This window comes from Clupea harengus, chromosome 22, assembly GCF_900700415.2.
Source record: "Clupea harengus chromosome 22, Ch_v2.0.2, whole genome shotgun sequence".
Classification (NCBI taxonomy): domain Eukaryota; kingdom Metazoa; phylum Chordata; class Actinopteri; order Clupeiformes; family Clupeidae; genus Clupea; species Clupea harengus.
In genome coordinates, this window is record NC_045173.1 from 17,921,080 (window position 1) to 17,944,722 (window position 23,643).

Consider the following 23,643-nt stretch of genomic DNA (forward strand, 5'->3'; position numbering starts at 1 on the left):
ATGCGAAGCGTGCACGTCGACGCAGCACGATGCGCGTATCCGTCAGCACTTGTGCACGCCGCTGCTTCTGCGGAATTTGCGGGGCTGTAGTCGGACTTCCGAAGACAGACGCCCACTTAGAAAATAATGAACAACAAATTTGACGCGTGAGTAACCAAATACGCTTTGCATGTTTTAGGGTCCCCGTGTATGTGCAAATCCGTAGCGTGCAATTGTTGTTTCACGACTGAGTGCATGAAGAAAGAGGTGTGTCTGATAGACTCCCATGCATCGAGAGCCGAGGTCACTGATCAATGCCTGTCATGCTGGCTACCATTCTGTGATTTATTACTTCCACGTATGTTAACTTGTGGAGACCGACTAGTTTTAATTAGAGGCAGTGTTGATCTTTAGGATCGAAAGCGCGGAAGTGGCCACGGCCTCTAGGCCCGAGCTGGATCCTCGGGTTGCAAGTATGTGAGAGGCAGGGGCAGGTGCGCTGGAAACCGGCTGGATAAATGCCCTTAATTGCTTTGCCGCTACGTCCTTTGCATTGCTTTGGATAAAAATGCTCAATGGTGAAAATAGCCGGTCTAATATTTCTGAAGAGCTGTGCAAGAGTAGTGACTGAAATGGAATGCACAGCCTTGCAGTTCCAAAAGTTTGTAGCTAGTTTCCCAGTCAACGCCTAAGCACATCAACCAGTTTGACTAAGTCTACGTAAGTGGTTATCTTGACACTGGGGGAGCATTATTAAGGGCTAAGTATGCTGGGTTCAATATCACCAGGCTAGAGTGTGTTTCCCGAAAGCGTCATTGAGCAATCACCGTGGTAAAAGTGAAGAGAGAGTGTTAAAAATGATAGGCTCTCTATCATTTAAATATGGTAGTTGTTCAACGACGTCTTCGGGAAACGTACTGTTTCGATTAGTCGAACCTGTGATCTACCTATACCTGTGATTGATCGAGTCTAAACAGCTGGTCTAAATTTGTACTGTAGTCTCAAAGATGATGACAGTGGCGACCATGACCAAGACAACATCTCACCGAAAGACTGTGAAAAGGAAAAAAGTGAAGACGAGGAGAAGGACCCAAACACTGCCAAGAGAAAGGTTTGTGTGTCCTTGGAATGCATGGATGGATGTCAGTCATCATGTATCTCTACTTTGAAACGAGTGTAGTTTAGTGACATTGTTGTTACAAGTTGGATATGTAGTAAGAACATTTCTACTTGACTAAAAATGGAGCGATGGTAGAGATGCTTGTAGTGACGTGTGTTGACAGATGTCAGCAGCAGTTTGCGTCAGGTCTGTGTGTTTCCAGACAGCGGTTCCGGGGGCTGGGGAACACCCTCTGCAGTACAACTACGCCTTCTGGTACTCCCGCCGCACTCCTGGACGACCCGCCAGCTCTCAGAGCTACGAGCAGAACATCAAACAGATCGGCAGCTTTGCCTCTGTGAGAACACGCATACACACACGCATACACACACACACACACACACGCATACACACATAACAAACAACAAACGAGATCAGGACAGCAGGTTCTACTTTCACATCTGGCCCTTGTGAGACAAGGTCTGAATTCCAACCTTGCAGAAAAGGTCACCAAGACCACTCCTGTTTCTGAATTCAGTAACACTGACATGCACTATAACCTATTAATAAAGACATTTCGAAAATATGTATGACTTCATTTACAAGTTTGTCCCGGGGGTATTCCACGTACGTGGTTTTGAGACAAACCTGGATAAGTTAACTCAGAGTAAGTGGTAAACCTCCTAATAGAAGAGCCCTCTGACGTTGTTTTGCTAGGAGAATGAACCAATGGGGGTTCTTTTATTAGGAGGTTACTCTGAGTTAACCACTTACTCTGAGTTAACTTATCCAGGTTTGTCACTTAACCACGTACATGGAATACCCCCCTGATCTCTAGGCTCCAAATGTTGGAAAAGTATTCTTTTCACATACTCGAGTAGTTATTGAATTGAATAAGGACGCACACAACTCTCTGTCTGTCAGCCAGAATTAGGCACAATATAACTGGAAAAAAGACGGTACTCATAATATTGATTAATTAGGGCTGAAGACAAGAATAAAGACGTGCTTGTTTGTTGTTGTGTGTCTAGGTGGAGCAATTCTGGCGGTTTTATAGTCACATGATCAGACCGGGCGATCTAACTGGCCACAGTGACTTCCACCTGTTCAAGGAGGGCATCAAACCCATGTGGGAGGTTTGTGTGGTCTTCTTACAGTCAGCTTAAATCATCACTCTGTACAACACACAGATGATGAAGTGTTTCATGTATATAGTTTCCAGTAGGTTTGTGTCTTTTCGATGGAGATTAATATTGAAATTTGAAGTATGAGGTTGAGAAAATACCCTATTATGGGGAAAAGATTTTAGTACTTCCTCTCTAAATGCATCCACATTACAATTCGTATAGCAAGTAATTGTGTGGTGATGTACTGTGATACAGAGAGATTTGTGTAGGGTGGCATTTGACTGGACTGGTACACCCATGCATGGCCTGTGTCCCGTTCCGTAGGATGATGCCAATAAAAGTGGGGGGAAGTGGATCATCCGCCTGCGTAAGGGCCTGGCGTCGCGCTGCTGGGAGAACCTCATCCTGGCCATGCTGGGCGAGCAGTTCATGGTGGGGGAGGAGATCTGTGGGGCTGTGGTGTCTGTGCGCTTCCAGGTACCAGACCTCCGCCACTCCCAGCAACACCACTGCAGCTGGATAGAGCCTGGGCTTTGAGATTTAAAGAGTCTTTCTTTCTGTGTGCTCTTTGCCCCATCTTTCTCGTCTACCTTCTGTTACTTTGCGCCTTTCCCTCTTTCTATATAATTCCCCCCTCTTCCTTTACTCTTCCACATCTCCCTCCATTGTTTGATTACATTTTTGCATTTTTATTTATTCATTTTTACTGACAACAAGATCCATGTGCTACAACATTTCAACGCAATGTAGGTCTGTAGCTGTTATGAGTGACTACTGTCTCGGGGAATGCTATCCTTCAGGTTTATATTCTTGCCTAAGTAATTCACCTTTAATGCAGACAACATCATAGACCAGAAAAAACCTTTACAGATTCTCTAAGGAAATTATCTGATCTTGACAGTATTTGACTAATGTGTGGGTCAATGTGTCTAGGAGGATATAATATCCATATGGAACAAAACGGCCAGCGACCAGGCCACCACGGCACGCATAAGAGACACATTACGCCGAGTTCTCAACCTGCCCCCTAACACCATCATGGAGTACAAGATGCACACAGACAGCATCAAGTAAGAGCTTACACACATGAAATCAGCGGGTTATTTTTGGGTAGTCTTTAGTAAGGTAGTCCTGTGTGTAATGCACTTAACATCTAATCAACAGAGTAGTACCATATATATGTCTGATACAAATCTATGTTGTTAAATAATGTACTTAATAGGGTTAAGTGTAGAGTGTAACATGTAACAATATGTAGTTACAAGAGAATCATGTTGTATTAAAACTATTAGTTATTCAACTTGCATAAATACTTTGTATACTATTTATTTCCTTAAGTACATTGTACTGTCACCAGTCTTTGTTATTTTGCTTTCATCAGTCTATGTAGGTGTAGTTGATACTTGGGATGGTTGTGTGAACTGTGTAATTGAAACTGATTTTGTTTTGGTCCTTGACAGGGCCTGGGAGGACTTCCACGGCCTAGTGAACCCCAGCGGAGGACGCTAAGATCTTCTTCAGCGAGTCTATGCCAAGGGTATGACCCAAACGTGCACACGCACGTCACCAAATCTTTTACATTTTAAAAATGGTATATTTTTTAACTTTAACATTTTTTGTTACATCAATATTTCATATGGACATCTGCCTGAGAATATCTGTTTCCTGTTTTAAAACAGATTTCAGCTATTTTCTTTTTTGGACAAAGAGGAATGCTCGCGTGGATGATACCTGGCTCTAGGAGGAGGGGTTCCTGTCTTAAAAAATACCATAAACACAAAAAATTGAGATGACTACATTAACGAAAAAAGGAACCAGGACGGAACAGGAATGTGTTGAATAAAACTAGTGAGGAGAGGAAACCTCACAGGGTGCTCCTGATGCATGCAGTCCCCTTAGAAAATCACCAGGGGGAGCTCTCATGACAAACTTCCCCCAGTCGCTGTGATCTGGAAGTAGGCTGTTGACAGTCTACACAACAACCGACCAACCAACCAACCAAGTGACATACAGCAGTTGATTTACCAAGATTTGAAACAGTCCACTGTCTATGAATTCTGATAATTTCTCAATGAGCAGCTTCAGCTGTATGTGTTTGACAAAGAAAAAAACAGGGTTGCAGGTAGAAAGTTATTTTACTAAAAGTGCAGTATTTTAACTGTAGTGTTTTAAGTTGTTCAAACTAGAGCTGTTGTACAAAAAAATTATATTTCTATAACGTTATTTTGGAAGATGTACATTTTTGGGGAATCGTTGTTGATTCCTCTCCCTCCCTTTGACCTGAAATTTTTGGAATCCAAAGGTTGAGCATTGTTTAAAAAAAAAGAGTTGGGCCCTTGAAAGGGTGTGTGTTTGTCGGTGACGGCCTCTGTGGGATGGACCGCCATGCTGCCTGTAGCACTGTGCCTGGCCTCAGAGCCTACTGTCCTTCTCTTCTCTCTTCTCGCCCCCAAAGAGATTTTGTGTGTGGTTTTTGTTTTTTACAGGTAACAAAAAATCACACAAAATCTTTGTTCCTCAATGCTGAAGAGATGTTGAATGACAGCTCTCAAAATGCAGAATGATGATTGGTCAGGTGCTGTGGAGATGTCAGAGACAGCTCGACGAATATAAGGTGGTGATTGGTCAAGTGCTGAGGAGAAGTCAGTGACCGCTTCCTCGATGCTGAGCGATGATTGGCTGCCCTGGCATTTGCTTGGTTCTGAAGGCCCCATGCACTGTATTGGGATCAGCTGTGAACCTTTGTCTTAACCATATAACTATTTTTGACACGAGACACTTGACTGAGCAGAGGACAGGGGCTTGGGGCCTTTATGTGTCTTTGCCCACATACATACATACTGCCTGGACTTCAGAAGATGGTGCTGGAAATGGTGGTGATGTTTAAAAAAACAAAGGTATTGTTTGAATACAATTGATTATAGCAATAAATGTTAATTATGCATCTGCTGCTAACCATGTTGGTCACTTGTGTCGTGTTCTCATGTTTTAGAAACATTGTTCACAAAAAAAAGACTTAGAAAGATAATAGGACACATAGGTATTTATGGTAAGGTATTTAACACAGACTGAAGAAATACTCATAGGCATACTCACTCATTTCTAATGAATATGTCTATCAAAGGTTTGTGTATAACAAAATAGCTTCAGCAGTATTTTGCAAGTTTTACATAGATCATAACAGATTAATGTAGGAGTAACAGCCAGACACTGACATGACAATGCACTATGCACTATGCACTGCAGTATCCATAATAAAAACCAATGTCACTATCAAAACCCTGATCCGACCTTTACTGTCGCAGACAGATGTCCTGGAGCTGGTGTAGTATTATGCATTAGCATCATGGTTCACATCCCCTGGTGCAGATCCTTGGTAGCTCATGCTAATACTACCTCCATTGCCTTTAGCTCATCTCAAAGAACATGAAATTCTAGAGAGAAAGAAAGAGAGGCATTGAACAATCCACCCATGACATAAACTTCATTTTAAAGATTTAGGGCATCAGATTGGTTGTAGCTGAAATTAAAGCAGCAGTGAGGAGTCTTCGTGTAACACTAACAAGCTCACTTGGTAAAAGGCAGTAGAACTGTCTTGTAAACACCACAGTTGGCAATGACAATGAGAAACACCAGCTAACTAGCCTGGCAACTTGCTGGGAAAGGAAGAAAGCTGTTCCTTGATTTTTGCTGGGTTTCTTACCCTGAGCACAGAACTGCATAGTGCATATCCTGGGTTAGCCTGACATTGCCTAACCCTGTCCTTCACATGACCAATCAAACATATGACTTTGGTGTTGTCACTACATTACTCTACAGGTTGAGTTATGTCCAATGGCATTAAAACATAAAAAATGTTTACGTACTAGGAGGAAGGTGGCAGCTAGCAGGAGCACTTTGGTGTTCATAGGCATCTCCTGTGGGACTGTGAACATAGGGGTGGTAAACATGAGAAGGATACTGACTGCACAATGTAGGGATCATTGAGTGTATTGTGTAGCAGGGATAAATGAAGCACTCCGTATGAGAAACTGGCTGCCAGCATATGTATAGACATAACAAGAAACTTACCATCCAGTCCGAAATATTCATGGTCGATGTTACATTCTTCATTAAAGCCAGGCCATTTTTTCCATATGCTGCCTATAGTCTCACCAAGTGTGGAGACCACCTGAAGCAACACAGCATGTGTAGGGATGGCAGTGTTGCAAGAGTAAACCATCAATCATTTTTCAGTGTGACAACTGTATCCCAAAAATAGTTACAAGCAGAACTAAGGGTCATCATCTCTGTACAATTCAACTAATGAAAAACAGAAAGTCATCAAACAATCAGCTCATTTTAGGGATTTGATTATCCATCTTAATTGAAATTGAGTGCAGAATAGTTGTTAACACACTAGTGTGGCTTTCTACAGTGTGTTTCATGGCTCTCTGACAAAGCATTTGTGTGCTCTCTGAGATAAGTGTGTGACCCAAGGGGACCCCATACCTGAAACTCCTGGTTGGAGCGACATCGCAGAGGACAACAAGGGCCCTGGATCCTCAAGGCCAGACTTCCTTCCGAGTCACACACCTCAAAGTACGGAGTGAACATGCTCCACCTGACAAGACACAACAGAGAGGGAGGCCAACTTTATTCCAGGGGTCAATCGTGAACAATCAACCAACTATCTGAACCATCAACTTACATGTTGAAATTGGTAAATACGAGCAGATTTGGATTTAAAGGGAAACTTTGGGATTTTTCAACCTAGGCCCTACTTTTAGATCGTTTTGGGTCCAAAGTATTAAAGATAAAAACGGAAACGGTCTAGTATTGAGTTAGAACACCAAAACCAGCAACCACAAAATGGCTGTGCAATGGAATCCTATGGAGCAAGCACGTCAAAGTAAACCACTTGTTTTAGCCGCTGACAAGCTCATAGTCAATCATCGAAGGGAGGCACTCCCTATAAGGCCCAGGTTGAAAAATGAAAGATAAGGTTTAAGATTATGGCTAGTGGTTAATGGTGAATTAACAGGTAGTTGAGAATTAAGCCAAGTGTGTTAAAAGTTTGTTTAATAATAATATTAAACAGAGACTGACTATCACAATTTGTTATCATATTGTAATCATATTTACAATAATAAGCCATTAGAGCAAAGATCATATAGATTGGTTGTAAAGACAGCAGATAAGCTATTGAAGGTCTGAAGCTATATGGGAGAGGTCACCATGCTTCTTAACAGAATCTAATTAACCAGTCACTCGTGGTGGCATTTGTGTTTCTGTAAACATGTCGTCCCAGCATTTAATTACGGCCCCAGTAGCCAGCAGGCCGATTTAATTCAGAGGGAACGGTCTGCCACCCACCACAGCACCATTAGAACACAAAGAGGACCTTATCTGACCCGGCCAAATAGTTGGCACCAGAAGAAAGAGAGGAGTGTTGCCTGGTCCATAACGAGTGTTTTAAAAGGAGAATCACTGGTGTGGACAGTCTGACGTAATAAGTGGAAGGCAGGGGAGGGGAGGGGGAATAGCTGAGGCCCTAAGACCTCAAACGTCCCCATCTAAAGAGACAGACACAAATACTGTACTGTAGGCACTGTAGGGGCACAACGCAGGCACATGGTCAAACAAGGTATGCTAGCAAGCGCCTGTAGAGATACGTACAAATCACACACAAACACACATGAAGGGGCCTGTCAGAGGTTATGGTGTATGTGGCCTTTCCCTGTTAATATGTCCACACAGTGTCCTTGTAGAGGGGAACACATCGTCTCCACCCTTTTGACCAGGGTCAGTGGAGGTCGAGCCGCACCCTACCTCTGATGCACTGTGCCAATCAGCTGTCTCTCGGCTGAATAGGCCCTCATTTCCATCAGGCAGCAGCCAAGGCAGCACGTGTCGGCCCGCAGGGGCCTCTCAAAGTGGAATACCTGCTGGGCCTGGCGGTCGAAGCCCTGCAGGGAACAGGAGCGCGCCGGGCCACAGCACTGGAGGCACACACAGGAGCTCTCTGGGGGAGCAGTGAGAGAGAGAGAGAGAGAGAGAGAGACGGAGAGAGACAGAGAGAGAGAGAGAGAAAGTTGCGGGGTAGTGATAACACATGATCATAATATAACAATTATTGAGAGAATGAGGGTTATTGAAAAGTGTTACTACTGAGAGAAGTACTGAAAAGGACATCAATTGCAATATAGTAAAAACTGATGGAAATAGTCAAATAATGTGAATGAATGTGTATAGTGTTCAATAAAAGACTAAAAACAGGTGCAGCATATTGCTGATGATGATGCTGTGTTGTATTCAAGTGATAAATACTTCATTGTGACAAAGTAAACTAGCTTTGTATATTTCATGCTATATACTATGTGTGTGTATGTGTCCCAGAATAAACCCAAGTCTGAACATGGTTGTTATGCCCACTGAAAACGAGACAGCTTGGTTACCTTCAACCGCCACAAAGACTTGATCTTTGTTGTTATTGGCAATATTGTAGATTCTTCGAGGGACACACTGTGGACCTGGCAAACATTGACTCTGTCAGAAGTGGACACTAAAGGCCAACAATGACAGATAAAATTAAACCAATATTTCTCTCTCAAGTTTATCAATATTTTTCAAGTGATGTCTCTTCGATTCAAACGTAACATAAAATCCGAACAAAATATATGTCCCTCCAGTTCAACAGTGTCCCTGGTTTGTCTCATCAAATGTCTCACCTCTCAGCTCGGGTTTGGTTGTTATGTGCAGTTGACTGACTGTACTGAGAACAGTGAGACCCCTTGCTGCGCTTGGCTCCAACCAGCAATCCCTCCGCTCCAAGTCATCCATCTCCAGCCCAGACACTCCCTCTGTGGGCCCGGCCACCCCACTCGGCCCCTGATCTCCCTGGTGGAGCATCACTGCCTGGTTCTCGGACTCTGCGGGCCCGGGGAGAGCTCCCCTCTCTGGGCAGAGGGAGGCAGTGGAGCCCTGGAGGCCTGCACGGGCCCCCCAGCACCGGTGAAAGGCCCGGTACACCATGCGGATGTGCTTCTCTCTCTCCAGCCCGCCGTACGGCTGAGGTTGGTCGGTAACGGCTGACATGGTCTACTGCAGATTCAGAGCAGGAGGTGGAGGGCACAGCATCATCACTGTGAGGTGGAGAGAGAGAGAGAGAGAGAGAGAGAGAGAGAGAGTAAGTGGAGAAACAGAGAGAAGACTGATACAGCAACCCTGGTAATATAGTAATACTTGTGTAATTTATTATTAGAAACTGTACAGGAAAAAAAAATCAGCAAAATGTCCTCCTCATAAGGTGCAGTAGAACAGTGGTTCTCAATCCTCCTGATAAGGTGCAGTAGACCAGTGGTTCTCAATCCTTCTCCTGGGGCTCCTTCTGCACTGTGTGCACCCCACCTTTCCCTGCCCTACATACCTGACTGGACTTTAATGGCACCCTTGATTTGCTGAACACCTGACATCTCTTTAAGAGCCCAATAATTGCACTGATTTGACATTTTGAGGTATGTTTAGAGCAGGGGGGCTTCAGGAGCAGGTCTGAGAACCAGTGCAGTAGAGCAACACAGTTATTTGAGAAATATACATCTTTACTGTAATGCTGTAATACAAGCTACAGGCTACCAAAATAATACTGACTAATCAAGTACTAGGGTGTTGTGATACCTGGTACCCTGGCAACTGAAGCAAACCTCTAACATTCCAAGTCTATTTTCCCCAGTTGGCTGCCACTGATGCCAATCACACGAAAGTGTACACACATCAACCTGGGAATCAGGCTTCATACAGCAGCAACAATAAAAGCAGACAGTCCGTGTTAATAAATGGCCTGGGCTCCATTGAGCAAGAGTAAATGTGTTAATTGTACGGGGTGATCGATGGCAGTGTTTTTCTTCCGGTATGGCTCCCCTGAAGCTTCAGCCTGTTTCCAGAGTCGTTGCAGAGATTGAGAACAACCAACACAGTCAGTGCCACCCGTCTGCCATGTTTGACCATCGTTATACCTCTCTGAACTCGCGCTTTTAAAACAATCATGACCACATACCAAAGCTGCCTTTCAAAATATATACCCTCAAATACGTTGGCTTAAGATGTAAAAGTGTTGTTATAACTTACCACTAAGCACGTACCATTTTAGTCAAATTGTTGCTTTGAATGTTAAGAGATGTCCAGGAGCTGGCAAACTCAGTGGCTCTGTGGTGAGGGAGCAGAGAAGATTTACTGAGCTGTCCCCCGGGCCTTTGTGAGTAGGGTGGGCAGGGCCCACATACTCTCTTGTAAAGGCAGTGTGTGTGTGTGTGTGTGTGTGTGTGTGTGTACTTGTGCGGGGGTGTGTTTGGAGGTTGGTTCTGAGTGGTTATCTCCCCCCTCAGACACACACATACACACACACACACACTCACTGGCTCAGTGTCATCCGTCTCGTTTCCATCCCAACCAGCCGGATCTGCCCATTGTTGCTCCAGAAAGGTCCCACTCACCCATGTAATTGAGAGCCTTCTTGAAGGAGAGAGGATTTTTGAGGGGTGGCGGGGTACACATCTCTCCCTCCCTCCACCTCATTCCTACCCCCAACGGAGATGAGATCAAAAGGGGGTGGGGAGCATCTTAGTTACTGGAAGTGTTGGTTCAATTTAAGGACACAAAAGGGCGTTCCCAGAAAAGATGTGATTGGCCGAAGAGGGGTCTAGTGTACCATAAAGCTCTCCTTTCATATGTATGACGTCCACTAAGTGTAAAGCGATCTAAATCACCAGGCACATAGGTCTCTCCTACACTGTTCCTGGATGAGAAGCTGCTGAGTCTAAGTAGCTCTGTGAAATACTTCATGTACCCGTAGAACTCAAAGATCCTCCACAGCTGTGCTTCATTGGGACTCTTATTCAACACAGAGGTTATGACAGTACAGCGCACTGTAAGATTCATGGAAAATGACCCAAGCAGATTTCTCAAATAATATTTACAATAGTCTAATTATGTCAACATTTTAGCCTTTATTGAAAAGAAAATACAAAGATCATTGCAACACAAATTCTTAATTCCACCGGTACTTAGAAAAAAAGATGAAGATGAGCTGAATATTACTTGAATGTATGCTGAAAAACGCTGTATAAAAATGTGTTATGTTGTCCACAGAATGCAACACCAGTCACTGAGGTATAGCACACAGTATCATACACTGAATACATCACATAGTTTATTTCTCTCTGCTTAATGCCTCTTTGTTCTTTGTTGCTCGATATCTGTTTAAGCTGACCCCCTCCATGGGCCACTGCTGTGACAAGCAGGTCAAACCTCCTCTTTCTGGCAGTTCTAAGGGTGCTGCTGTGTACACTCCTGCATAGTGTTTTCCCACGGCACCCAAACAAATATGCCACTGCTTCCCCAGCTCTCAAAGCACAGGGTTAAGTGAGTTAGGAAGTAAAAGCTTCATCTTTTGAGCTTCTACACTTTCGTTCTTATTCAGGCAGGTACTTCTTCGGATCTCCGGGAAAAGGGGTGGAGGGAGCAAGGTTGAAGTGACCCATCAGGAAGATGCAGATTGTGCCAAGAATGAAGAGCATCGCCATGGCAAAGAAGCACACCCTGTCAATCACTCGAGCTGCCAGAAACCACTCCTCATTCTCCTGTTAAAAAATAAATGAAGATGCCTTGCAGTCCGCCCAAAATGATAATATTATCATAAATCTCAAAATTATAAATCTTATAAATCTCATAAATCTTAATTATATATACTAACTCATTCTATGCTATGGTATCCTATATTATGCTGTGACATGCTATGTCATGCTAATGTACTCTTTGTGATTGCTTGAGGTGATCTATCTAGTAGGACCGGCTACCACTATATGAGTGTGTGTTTCGCATCCATGACTTACGTTCTGGAAGTCGTTCTGTTGCCTAGCGCTCTCTGTGATGTGTTTGCAGGCTGCCACACATTGCTGGACTTCTGCCGAGGCCTTGGCCAAGCTCTCCCCAATCTCCTTTTCCGTCCCCTCCTCCAACCCATTCTCTGGTGGTCAGAGGTCAAAATGCAGCAAATATTTAACCCCGGCAGGGACGTTACAAGGCCATGATAAAGTCAGTGTTAATGTGGGTATGGATCTTTTCATTCTGTGTCTCAAGAGGAGCTGAGGAATGAGGCTTGCAATGCTGTATACGACTGTCAGGGCATGCAGTGCACAAGTTTGTGGTAGTTTTGTACAGAAGTGCAATCAGATTTGAATGATTCATTCAGATTATCATTCCAACACACACAGGTACACACACACACTCACTCACACACATTTACAGAATTCTGAGAAAGCTTTTTAAGTGAGCTGGAGCTTTTCTGGATCTTGTCAAAATGCCCAGTGCCCAAAAGTCAAACTATATAAAACAAAACCTGTAAAAAAGCTTTCTGTGCCAAAGAGTATGACCCCCCCCCACCCCCAAACACACACACACACACACTTACGGATCTTCTGCAGTGCTGTAGCCATCAGGCCGTCTCTCTTCTTCAGCCTGGCGAACATGAGCTCGGAGCGCGCGGTCCGGAGCATGTACTCCTCCGCCTTGGCGATCAGGCCCACAGAGCTGCGGCGTCGCCGGGCAAATGGGGACCCGTTCTCCCTCCAACCGCCGCTGTCATCTTTGGGGGCCAACGGCGCCATGTGCATCATCATCAGCCGAGGCAGGATGTTCAGAAGCACCTGCAGGCCACAGACAGGGACGTGGGTAAACTTGTTATTGCTGAGGATAGTTTGGGTATTCTCAGTACAGAAGAACATGGCAGGCCTGATTTTTGGACTCTCCATAGAGGTTGTTGTTGTAATTGTTGTTGCAAAAGTAGCTCAGGAATGTCATTGTTTTTAAGTTTTTAAGTCATACCTGTCTTTTTAGGTTCAAGGACATGGGTAGGTTGCCTATATTTCAGCACAGTTTTTACTGGTATTAAAGATCCCTGTATACTGGGATTGTAACTGCCAATCAGCCAGCTGTAGGGAGTGGTTTAAGTGATGACAGAGAGGAAATGTGATAACAATATTTAATGGGTAAGCTGCCAGGCTATATTTCAGCACTGATGTTTTTACTGGGCTTACAGTCAGAATATTTTTAATAAAGAAGAGCCTGTCTGGTATGATTTTTGTGAATTTACATCAGCCATCAGTATACATCAAGATTAGTGAGGCAAAAGCAGCTAAGGAATCTAATTGTTTGTTATAGTTATAGATATAGTTGGCAGAGATGTATTTGGCGGATGCTTTTATCCAAAGTGACTTACAAAACATATTCAGACTATTAAGAACAACATAAAACAAAGTATAATGAAATAAGTTTCACACTGACTACATGATAGCAACAGCTGTCAATATACCTGTCTGACTCTATTGCTCATGTTGTGTGTGTTGGGGGTCCTCAGGGAAACATTCAGCACAACCACAGAGTTCATCACCGTGATAGTAGCGACCACCATCACAAACATCAGGTACCTGAGGGAACAGGAGCCACAAGCTGATCTTATCAGTACTGTTATGAAAACGGTAGATGTCCATTACCTGTTGCAGAGTATGCAGAGTCCGAACATATAACTGTGAATAGGCACAAAGGTGCACACACTTCAGTGCTACTATAACAATTTTAGCAAACAATAAAATGTTGTTTTTCTAACATACTTTGCAAAGTGAAATGAATGAGTCCCTTTGTACCAAAACTCCATGATCTATAATCGGTTTCATGGTAGATTGTGTTTGACAATCACACTCAAATCTTTGGGTTGTCTCACTTTCCGATGAGAGGCACTGCTTTGGATGTTTCCGGAACTTTCTTGGCGATGAGGATGAGGAAGACAGTCTGTGCCAGGAGGATGGCGATGGACATGGTACACTTCTGGCCTCCAGCTAAACAACACACAGAAACCAAAAAGGCAAACGCATGAACTATGAACTCTTATGAATTATCAAATCATCAGAGCTTGAAACATCAACACAGCACATCAATCACCAACACAACCAAGAACAAATTACCGTGGCACATTTTCCAGTTACAGTAACACTGTTAAGCACGTCCATAACTCCACAACTGGGATATTGTGCTGAATTTTGACTTGGATAGACTTTAAAGTGACCACTTGTGACTGAACGTTAAAAAAGGAGAACTAACACTCCTCTCCTTTGTACCTTTGGCCGGCAGGAAGTAGACAAGCAGGGCCAGGGAGGAGAAGAGCACACAGGGCACTATGATGTTGATGACGTAGAAGAGAGGCTTCCTCTGGATGACCAGGAAGAAGACCAGCTCCTGATAGTCCAGCTCATCTCGACTGGTGCGCTCGTTGATGATCCTCTTTGCCGGTCTGTGTTTAATCACCCACTCGCCGTTCTCTAGCCACACACATTCAAGGGAATTCACATTCATTGTTCAGCATAGATTCTATCTCTCCCTGGCCCAAGCACAACCTGTTGTGAAATCACTCCATCAGTTAAATTATAATGCTCTTGATTAGCTGACTGCCTCTGATTTAGCTAATCAAGAGCATTATAATTTCACTGATGGAGTGAAATCAGGTCAGATTTAAACGGGGTCAGTGTTCAGCATGGCATGTGAACAGATTGTGCAGAACAAAGGGTTCTCAATCCAACACCTGGAGCCCTTCCTGTCCTGCATGTCATGCCATCTATGCCGTATACGCCTGCTCCAAGCACACCTGACTAAAGTTAGTGGACTTAACATGCTCTTGATGAGCTAAATCAGCCATGTTGAGTTAAAAAAGAGTGCCACTTACAAACCCAGTCAGGTATGCAGAGCATGGAAAGATGGCAAACATCTGGGTAGGGTGTGGTGGGGGTTAGGGGGTAGCAGTATTGAGAGTCACTAGAGCAGAACATTTAATTCAGCCCTTTACTTCATAGAGGCCCATGTATTAGATGTGCGGGAGAGGAGAGGATGAGTCACCTGTGAATGCCTGAGGGTCTATTTCGACCCACTCCATTGTGATGTTGTCTTCAGGCATGAGAATCAGATGGATCTCATTTGCACTGTATGTCTGGGACCTGAGAGGAGGATAAGGTCATCATGGTAAAGTCTTGAAGACAATACTACGCACTACCAAATAGAATTGCGTGTGTCTTCATTATTGGACAGATTTAGGAATGGCAGGTAATGACAGGTGTTTATACCTGAACATCATGGTACAATTCTGCCAGTCAAAAGGGAAGTAGTCGACCAGGATTGGGCAGGAACTTCTGTAGATGGCAGGAGGGATCCAGGTGACACAGCCATCCGGGTCGATCAGGGCATTTACATACAGTGCCACCTCAAACTGGCCATCAACACTGCAGAACCCACAGAAATGTGTGCATTACACTCCAGGGCAGGGCATTAGAAGTGAGACAGAAAGCTTTTCCCCATATATAGTAGGTGTAGTAGGTTATAGAATGGTTACATTAGAAGGATATTATTGTAGTTTTATGGTAGGCGTAGTTGAGGTTGTATAGAAGCTGGATATGGAATAAAAAACATAATGAAACATAAAACCATACATGAATAAAAAAACCTACAGTTGTTTCTTACAATTACCTATTGTGGGATACGGATCATAATAGGTTTTTACCTTGCCTACCTAATTTGGGGCATTTATCCTAGCCTTTGACACACAGCACATGAAATACTGTATCACCATGACAACAGAACACTCACTTGTTCTCCAGGCCGATGTCAGGGAGCCAGACGTGTTTGGAGGGGATGCGCATGCGTGTGATGTTCTTATATGCTTCATACTGGGGCTTGTCATCCCATCTCAAACGGTAGTCACACCATTGCTGACCGAGAGAGAAAAACACTCTCAGTGAAGCCGAGTCAACAACTCAATCTAACACTTGCTCAGTGGTCATTAAAAAGTTGCTGTGTAGTTCTAGTGCAGTGTTTCTCAAACTTTTTCAGACCATGGACCACTTAGCCAATAAAAAAAAACTCGCGGACCATCTAACTAAATACTATATCCCCGGAACAACATGCCTATACATGCCTCCTACCCAGACCTGGCGCCAGACAATTGTTAGCGGCACGTGATTTTCGCGGGTGAGCACTTTTTTATCGGTAGGCTAGTTATAGATATGACAATGCGCTAGGCAAAGCATCTGGAACCCTGCTCCATGCGTGATTTGGTTAAGTTACAAACTATAGTTCGCTTACAGCCTCATACTCCCATCACACACTCAGGCACGCCAATGTATCACTAAACACCAATAAACACAACGATGCGCATACCGACCACGCGACTGTAGTAAATCACTACTAACCGTAGGCTAGCCGACTGGCATTAATATAGCCATCCTAGTAGTCAACTTTTCATAATTATGAGTTGTCATAATCCAACGTCACACAACACAGGATAAAGTTATCATCTTGCTGTCTCCGCAGCGGGAGAAAAAAATGCTGTTTGAATGCAGCTCTGCGGCGGGAGTGACCCTTCTCCTTGTCTGTGTCAGAGGCATTCTCATTTAATTTTCTTTTCATTGTCCCTGTCTTAAGCCACCGATCCATTACCTTCTTAATAGTTAAGGCTACACTTTAATAGATTAGGCTTCTACTGACTGTGTTCTCTTCGTTCTGAGTTGTATGTTAGAAATGTCGCAATAATTTACTTGTGGCCGTCGCGGACCACTACGGGGCACTTGCGGACCACACTTTGAGAACGACTGTTCTAGTGTAATCACAGCCAGCATTTGCAATTATATTTACTTATATTTACCATCTCAATCCAGACACTTGTGGTGAGTGCTTCCTCTTTTTCATTCTGTAGACAAATAGGTAATAATCTTATATGTGATGGAATTTAACTTGTACAGTCAATTTTCTCAACACATTCATCAAACCCACCTACACACATATACACACACACACACACACACACACACACACACACACACACACACACACACACATATGCACATGCCTACACACGTATACACACACACACACACACACACACACACACACACACACACACACACACACACATGCCTACACACGCATACACGCGCACACACACAGACACACACACACACACACACACACGCACATGCCTACACACACACACATGCAGATGCCTACACATGCATACACGCACATACACACACACACACACACACACATGCACACACACACATACATACACACACGCACATGCCTACACACGCATACACGCACACACACACAAACACACACACGCACATGCCTACACACGCATACACGCACACGCAGACATAAGCACAAACATATTCTGACTCTCTGTACCAAAGAGATGAGATTGGTGAGAGTCATCTTGAGTTTGACCTCCGTGATGTCACTGTGTTTCTCTGCAGGTCTGATGTTCCTGCTGTAGCCCTTCATCAGGTCCCTGTACAGAGCCCCCTCCAGATTGGCACTAAATGCTTCTAATGTTACACAGGACGTAAACACACACACACACACACACACACACACACACACACACACACACACACACACACACACACACACACACACACACACACACACACACACACACACATTACTCAGACACACATTACACAGACACTGCCACTGCATAAACACTACACAAAGTATCTCTCCACATGTAGGTGAGCCTGAAATACAGCCTGAGGCTACATGTTATTTACAAAATCTAGTAAGACTGTAGTTGAACCCTCTGTCAAAAACTGACATAAGACCGTCATAAACACGTCATTACAAATAGCGTTTCCTGTCATAAGTAAGACTGCCAGCGATACAGCAGTGTCATGAGACCATCATCAGTCATTTTCAAGACAGCTTTCAACATGTGTGATGCTATGATGGCATAGAAACACGTAACATGGATTTGGTGGCGTCCATAATTCTGAGTTGTCATAAGAGAACATAACTAAACAGGACGACCTAAACATTGTCAAGGCTCATACTGATAATGATGAAAATAACTTGAATCTATTGCTCTCTGAAGGTATAGTCTGCACTGATAAAAATCCCACACCTTTAAATGCTGTCTGTAGATAACAAAAGAGTTACTGTGGCACACAGTAAACGTGGACCTCAGGCTCATGCCATAAGCAATGAGAATAACCTCCACTCTATAGTTTTCTAAGTGTACAGTCATGCACTTTGTACAGTATGCACATCAGTCTCCTATGCAGTGAATGATAAATGGCATTAAATAATGCAACTTACCAGTGTGGAAGTGAAGGATGAAGGCCCAGAAAGCCAGGGATGAGGGGGGAGACCAGGGAGAGCACATTTCTGGGAGAACCAACAAATGAAGACTAATGCTTTGTCTGACCCCCTGAATCCCACTCTGCTATGTCTTACATGAGCACCTGTCAGAGGAGCAAAGAGGCGGGGCGGCTTGTCGGTGATTTGTGTGTGTGTGTGTGTGTGTGTGTGTGTGTGTGTGTGTGTGTGTGTGTGTGTGTGTGTGTGTGTCTAAAAGAGAGAGAGAGGAGGGGGGACAGGGAAAGAGAACATTTAGAAGTGACAGCAGTAACTGCAGTGATAAGCGGGAAGAAGGGATGAGTGTGTGTGTGTGTGTGTGTGTGTGTGTGTGTGTGTGTGTGTGTGTGTGTGTGTGTGTGTGTGTGTGTGTGTGTGTGTGTGTGTGTGTGTGTGTGTGTCTAAAAGAGAGAGAGAGGAGGGGAGACAGGGAAAGAGAACATTTAGAAGTGACAGCAGTAACCTCAGTGATAAGCGGGAAGAAGGGATGAGTGTGTGTGTGTGTGTGTGTGTGTGTGTGTGTGTGTGTGTGTGTGTGTGTGTGTGTGTGTGTGTGTGTGTCTAAAAGAGAGAGAGAGGAGGGGAGACAGGGAAAGAGAACATTTAGAAGTGACAGCAGTAACCTCAGTGATAAGCGGGAAGAAGGGATGAGTGTGTGTGTGTGTGTGTGTGTGTGTGTGTGTGTGTGTGTGTGTGTGTGTGTGTGTGTGTGTGTGTGTGTGTGTGTGTGTGTGTGTGTGTGTGTGTGTGTGTGTGGAATGGCATGCAGTCACTGTTTCGGGAAAGAGGTGGCTTTTGTCTTTTAGTTTGTGCTCCGTAGCAGTGGGTTATTTTGGGGGGAAGGCCATTCTCAAACCTGTGCCTCAGCATTGTCAGCTGTCACAACACACACCAACAAACCAGGCACACACATACACAAACATGACTGGACTAGAAGTGGTGGGGTGGAGTTGTGTGTGTGTGTGGGGGGGGGGCTCAAGTGGCATGAGAGGGGCAAAGGACCCAGCAGCAGCAGCATCCTCATAAAGGACATTGGCTTGTATTCCTGTACCCACTTCCCGCCCCCACCCCCCTCTGAGTGGTCTTCCACCGAGGGGTTTAGGTTACATGACATGACACAGTATGTGACTGGCCCTGGGCCCCTGCAGATGGTGCCTGGGGGTTTGTCTGTGGAGAGAAGGCCCTTGAGCAGCTGTCTCCCATTCGTCTGGCTCTCGTTCTATCTATAACGGCCCGCAGGCCTGGGGCACCCTCTACCCGGGAAAGCAGGAGGAGACGGAACAGGAGGGCGGGGAGACGGAGGAATGCACATGCTATGCGCTAAGTACAGGCAGAAAATGTGATAATTTGCCACGTCTACTTTTACATTAACATGAATCACTTTGTCTGGCTGTGAAGCTGTGCAAGCTTACAGTGTAACTTGTGAGATATGCGCGTGAGTGTCCACATGTAAGTTTGAATATGTGAATCAGATCAATAATGGAAATGCAATGGATGTGTATGAGTACTGAATTACTCACCTTGTGATATTCCTATTTATCTAGGCCCCATACTCCTACAGTATTCATGTACTCAGACAAGATTCACATTCATATCACACATTCTTTCCTCACACAGGAAGGCACATTACACCTTTAGTATAGATTACAATGGTTTGTTCCTTTCTCTCTTTCCAGAAATGGGTTTATTTGCTGGTGAAAAAGACAGCGTTGTGTGCCAGGTGCGCCCAGTGACCCAGTGGTGTGTTGAGTGACCGGAAAGAAAGGGGAGGAGAGGAGAGGAGAGGAGAGGAGAAGGGCTGAAGCTCCTCCATCGCAGACAACAGCTGTTGTGATGACAGGAGGTGAAGCGGCTCCAAGATTAGAAATCATCACCATGGGGCCTCTTTCAGACCAGCAGACAGACTTAGAAATAATCACGAGAAAAAAATCACCTCAGACGTCTATGCAAAAAGATTAGGTAGATCCAGATTGATAAATAGAATAATGACATTTTATTAAGTTCCATTTTTACAAAAATACAAAGCATTTATCTCTATACAAATAAATATATTTGACAATTCTCAACAAATGTATAGTGTGCGTGCTTCACAAGAAGTTCAACCTTTGCAAAAACATGGCATTATGAATAATTTAGTCGAGTCAAGGCAAGTGGTGTTCCCGTGGGCTGCACCCTAGTGGACCCCACCTCAGGTCTGACACAGTGTCCTGATACATTCAACACACTCCCCCTCTAAACCAAACGGCCAAACAGGAAGAGACAGTTCATGACTGTAGAAGGAGAGTAGAAGGCTCCTCTTCAACAGAAGTTCTGTTTGAAATGTCTCCATTGCGATACAAACCAGCAAATGAGTGACAGTGATTCTCAGGCAGCTGGGGAACTCCTGCAGCAGCTCACCCCGATCTGGCCCAGATCTGGTTCAGACACGGGTCACAGGCGCTCGCTGGGCAGATAAGAGGCCTGAGACCCCACCTACTGGCCTCTGCAGTGAGTCATGTCAGAACGAGCAACAATGTGTCCATGGCAACAGCTGATTCTGGCCCACTTTGGCTTTGCTCTGGCCCAGTTGCTATCCAGGTTGCTATAAAAAAGCTACTGAGGCACTGCGAAGCAAACGGAGCTTTAGCCTCAAACCAGGGGGGGATGAGGAGAACAAAACTTTTTCTCTCAAACCGTCTTAAAAAGGCCACTCATCCTTCAGATTATGCAGCGCAACAATGAGTGTCTCAGACCGTGCTGTCTCGCTGTGCAGGGCGGAAAAGCTGGTTGAGAGTTGCATCCCTACAGAGGAAAATGGCTCCATCCATGAGGGTGTGTGTGTGTGTGTGTGTCAAATCAAGAGAACAAGTCTCAGCATGTGCTGAATGAGAATGTTGAGAGCACATCAAGCACCTTCATCAAGCACTCCCAGCACACACAAACACAAACACACAAACACACACACACACACACACATTGAATCCCAAAAGTTCAGAGAGAAAATCTCTCAACTGTCATAGTAATCTCATTTGTTTGTTTCTACGTTTTGAGAGCATCAAGGGCCAGTGCGATGATCCGTGGCATGCTGCGGTAGAATGACTCGTTCTCCAGCCCCACCAGGCTGTAAAAGGTCAAAGGTCGTCCACCCACAGTGGCCCTGATCCGAGCCTCGTACAGCCCCTTCTCATTCTTGGACGTGAGGTCAACCAGCACCTGAAATACCCCACAGAGATTGTGCTTAGAATACTGCTGCAACACACACTCACAATCACACACTTACACACACTCACACACAGTCACTTTCACAAACACTCTCTCTCACACTCACACATACACACGCACACATACAAACACATACTCTCACACACACACTCTCTCTATCACACACACACACACACACACACACACACACACACACACACACACACACACACACACACACACACACACACACACACACACACACACACACACACACACACACACACACACACTCATTCATGCACACCATAAAGCTGTCAGAGCACCCATAACTGGCAATTAAACTAACCAGGTCAAGCCACGCACAGAATATGTAGCCGAGCAGTTTGTTATTCAAACACACATACATGCACAGTGACAAACACCAAGAGCACAGGAAGACCCTAGGTCCTAGTGCACTATGTGTTCCACTCCACTTTCTAGTGTGGCCTCTGAGCCTGTGTGGTACAGACTGTAAACTATGGCAACTGTCTGTTAACTGTAGTGTTTGCGGCTCTCTCTCTGTGACAGGGACCTAACTCATCTAAATATATAGATGTGCCGTGTGACGCAGTCCTCACCTCCTGGAAATTCATGTTGAGATTCTTGGAGGGGATGCCCAGCACCCAGCCATACGTCTCCTTGGTTACCGTGACGTGCTGCACTGTTTCAGCTACCCCGGGGCATGCTGCCAACACACACAAGAGATACCCCATCATCATCAGTTAAAGTCTGTCACCTGGATACAACCAGGTATCAAGGACAAGTTAAGGTTACCATCACTGTTGTTTGTAAAACAAAGAAAAAACTCAATAGATACCTTTGTCATTTATCCCTGGTGTTTGTCTCTTGTACAGACCTCTTCTTCTTCGGCGGTTTGTCTCTGTAAAGATTTGGCTACTATCAGTATTTCAAATGACATTCTTTTCACAATTATAGTTTTAATATGTTAATATGCTTTCAGCTCTATCCTGTTTCATTCATTTTTAGATGTGCTTCACCACACAAAGTTTCCTAAAGCCTGCATACCTGTTGTTGAGTAGGCAGGAGCGCCTCTGGGCAGCTGGGTGGAGGTGCTCTTTGTCAGGTCTGAGCTCCATCCTTCCTCTCCTGGTCTGGGTTGTGAATGCAGAAGGCCAATAGGGGGCAGTGGTGAGCCGGTCAGCTGGGCAAACAGAAGCTCCCCTTCTGGGCTGCCAGACTCAGACTCTCTGGGCACAGAGGAGTCCACTGATGGGGAAACCTCCAGCAGGAATGTTGGGGATGGGATTGATGGCAGGCCCCCTGCTAGCTGGTCCATAATTCCTGAAATGGATGGTGTTGGAAGGGGCGGCTTAGCTGTAGGTGTGGAGGTTGTGGGAGTCTCTTGAGACATTGGTGACGTGTTTCTTCCAGTGTCATCCTCAAAGTAGCGCCTGTCGAGTTTGGGGATGGTGGGAATGACGCGGGAGTCCAGTTTGGAGCGGAGGAGTGAGATCATGGCACGATACTCCCCGTCCAATCGGTGAAGAGCAGGTTCTTCTGCCTGAACGGATCACAGGAGAAACGAATGTAACCCAAGTGCCATTTAAGGTACTAAAGGATATGGTGCTTGATCAGAAATGTTTTAGATATTAATTTCATCATATCACACTCCTCCCCCCAGAGTGTGATCCTTACACTCTACTAAATTCAGTTTTCCTGTGTGGAGAACTTGACTAACATTAATGGATGCCTCTCTAACAGGCCTCACCTGTGAGAAGAGACCCTCTTCCCTCTGCAGTCTCCTGGCTGCCTGAGCCTCTGGCCTTGGCTCCAGATCCTCAGCGATTTTACTGAGGTAGTTAGCCCAGTCCTCCACTAGGGGGCCTACTGCCTCAAAGAGCGGAGGGGCGTGAAGTCCAGGGTCACCGGGGGAAACCGTGCCCACTACCTGTTCTTTTGAGAAAAAATACCCCTTTTACACAAAGCTCTATCAGGTCAAAGCAACTGCTTAGTGTGACAGTTTGTATGTAGAGACTAGAGCCG

The 23,643-nt window shown here is 44.9% G+C and overlaps 4 protein-coding genes across 5 annotated transcripts; 1 reads left to right on the plus strand and 3 right to left on the minus strand.

The window, feature by feature from the left end:
- The first annotated feature begins 10 nt into the window (after positions 1–10).
- eif4e2 (eukaryotic translation initiation factor 4E family member 2) lies at positions 11–5,160 on the plus strand. Of its 2 annotated transcripts, none has more exons than XM_012835359.3 (8): positions 11–146; positions 979–1,090; positions 1,302–1,436; positions 2,110–2,214; positions 2,530–2,682; positions 3,139–3,275; positions 3,666–3,742; positions 3,885–5,160. In XM_012835359.3, the coding sequence occupies exons 1-7, from the start codon at positions 127–129 to the stop codon at positions 3,712–3,714; spliced, it is 711 nt and encodes a 236-aa protein (XP_012690813.1). In that variant the 5' UTR covers positions 11–126; the 3' UTR covers positions 3,715–3,742; positions 3,885–5,160. The 2 variants fall into 2 exon arrangements, with proteins under 2 accessions (XP_012690813.1, XP_042558955.1); XM_042703021.1 differs by having other exon boundaries at positions 140–146; positions 1,286–1,436.
- Positions 5,161–5,865: 705 nt separating this feature from the next.
- Positions 5,866–10,413, minus strand: LOC105906932 (phospholipid scramblase family member 5). Its single transcript, XM_031559773.1, has 6 exons — positions 10,326–10,413; positions 8,916–9,329; positions 8,643–8,717; positions 8,017–8,209; positions 6,697–6,808; positions 5,866–6,376 (listed from the first exon to the last, which is right to left on the minus strand). Exons 2-6 carry the CDS (start codon positions 9,280–9,282, stop codon positions 6,110–6,112), a joined length of 1,014 nt encoding a protein of 337 aa, XP_031415633.1. The 5' UTR covers positions 9,283–9,329; positions 10,326–10,413; the 3' UTR covers positions 5,866–6,109.
- Positions 10,414–10,564: 151 nt separating this feature from the next.
- On the minus strand, positions 10,565–18,445 carry chrng (cholinergic receptor, nicotinic, gamma). Its single transcript, XM_012835167.3, has 12 exons — positions 18,379–18,445; positions 17,470–17,609; positions 16,925–16,969; positions 15,871–15,992; positions 15,351–15,506; positions 15,127–15,224; positions 14,355–14,555; positions 13,961–14,075; positions 13,553–13,667; positions 12,653–12,887; positions 12,075–12,208; positions 10,565–11,822 (listed from the first exon to the last, which is right to left on the minus strand). The coding sequence occupies exons 1-12, from the start codon at positions 18,443–18,445 to the stop codon at positions 11,655–11,657; spliced, it is 1,596 nt and encodes a 531-aa protein (XP_012690621.2). The 3' UTR covers positions 10,565–11,654.
- Positions 18,446–21,305: 2,860 nt separating this feature from the next.
- Positions 21,306–23,158, minus strand: prss56 (serine protease 56). Its single transcript, XM_031560198.1, has 4 exons — positions 22,666–23,158; positions 22,457–22,519; positions 22,218–22,324; positions 21,306–21,609 (listed from the first exon to the last, which is right to left on the minus strand). The coding sequence occupies exons 1-4, from the start codon at positions 23,114–23,116 to the stop codon at positions 21,436–21,438; spliced, it is 795 nt and encodes a 264-aa protein (XP_031416058.1). The 5' UTR covers positions 23,117–23,158; the 3' UTR covers positions 21,306–21,435.
- Between the last annotated feature and the right edge of the window lie 485 nt (positions 23,159–23,643).

Coding starts and splice junctions, on each gene's coding strand:
- eif4e2 (XM_012835359.3), top strand. CDS start 127: ATGAACAACAAATTTGACGC. Junction 1,437..2,109: donor AGATCGGCAGCTTTGCCTCT/GTGAGAACACGC, acceptor TTGTGTGTCTAG/GTGGAGCAATTCTGGCGGTT. Junction 2,683..3,138: donor TGGTGTCTGTGCGCTTCCAG/GTACCAGACCTC, acceptor CAATGTGTCTAG/GAGGATATAATATCCATATG.
- LOC105906932 (XM_031559773.1), bottom strand. CDS start 9,282: ATGTCAGCCGTTACCGACCAACCTCAGCCGTACGGCGGGCTGGAGAGA. Junction 8,210..8,642: donor AGTCTTTGTGGCGGTTGAAG/GTAACCAAGCTG, acceptor CTGCTCCCCCAG/AGAGCTCCTGTGTGTGCCTC. Junction 6,809..8,016: donor ATTGGCACAGTGCATCAGAG/GTAGGGTGCGGC, acceptor GTGTCTTGTCAG/GTGGAGCATGTTCACTCCGT.
- chrng (XM_012835167.3), bottom strand. CDS start 18,445: ATGTGCTCTCCCTGGTCTCCCCCCTCATCCCTGGCTTTCTGGGCCTTC. Junction 16,970..17,469: donor TCACCAATCTCATCTCTTTG/GTACAGAGAGTC, acceptor ATTTGTCTACAG/AATGAAAAAGAGGAAGCACT. Junction 15,225..15,350: donor AATTGTACCATGATGTTCAG/GTATAAACACCT, acceptor TCCTCCTCTCAG/GTCCCAGACATACAGTGCAA.
- prss56 (XM_031560198.1), bottom strand. CDS start 23,116: ATGATCTCACTCCTCCGCTCCAAACTGGACTCCCGCGTCATTCCCACC. Junction 22,520..22,665: donor TCCTGCCTACTCAACAACAG/GTATGCAGGCTT, acceptor AAATCTTTACAG/AGACAAACCGCCGAAGAAGA. Junction 22,325..22,456: donor ACCAGGGATAAATGACAAAG/GTATCTATTGAG, acceptor GTGTGTTGGCAG/CATGCCCCGGGGTAGCTGAA.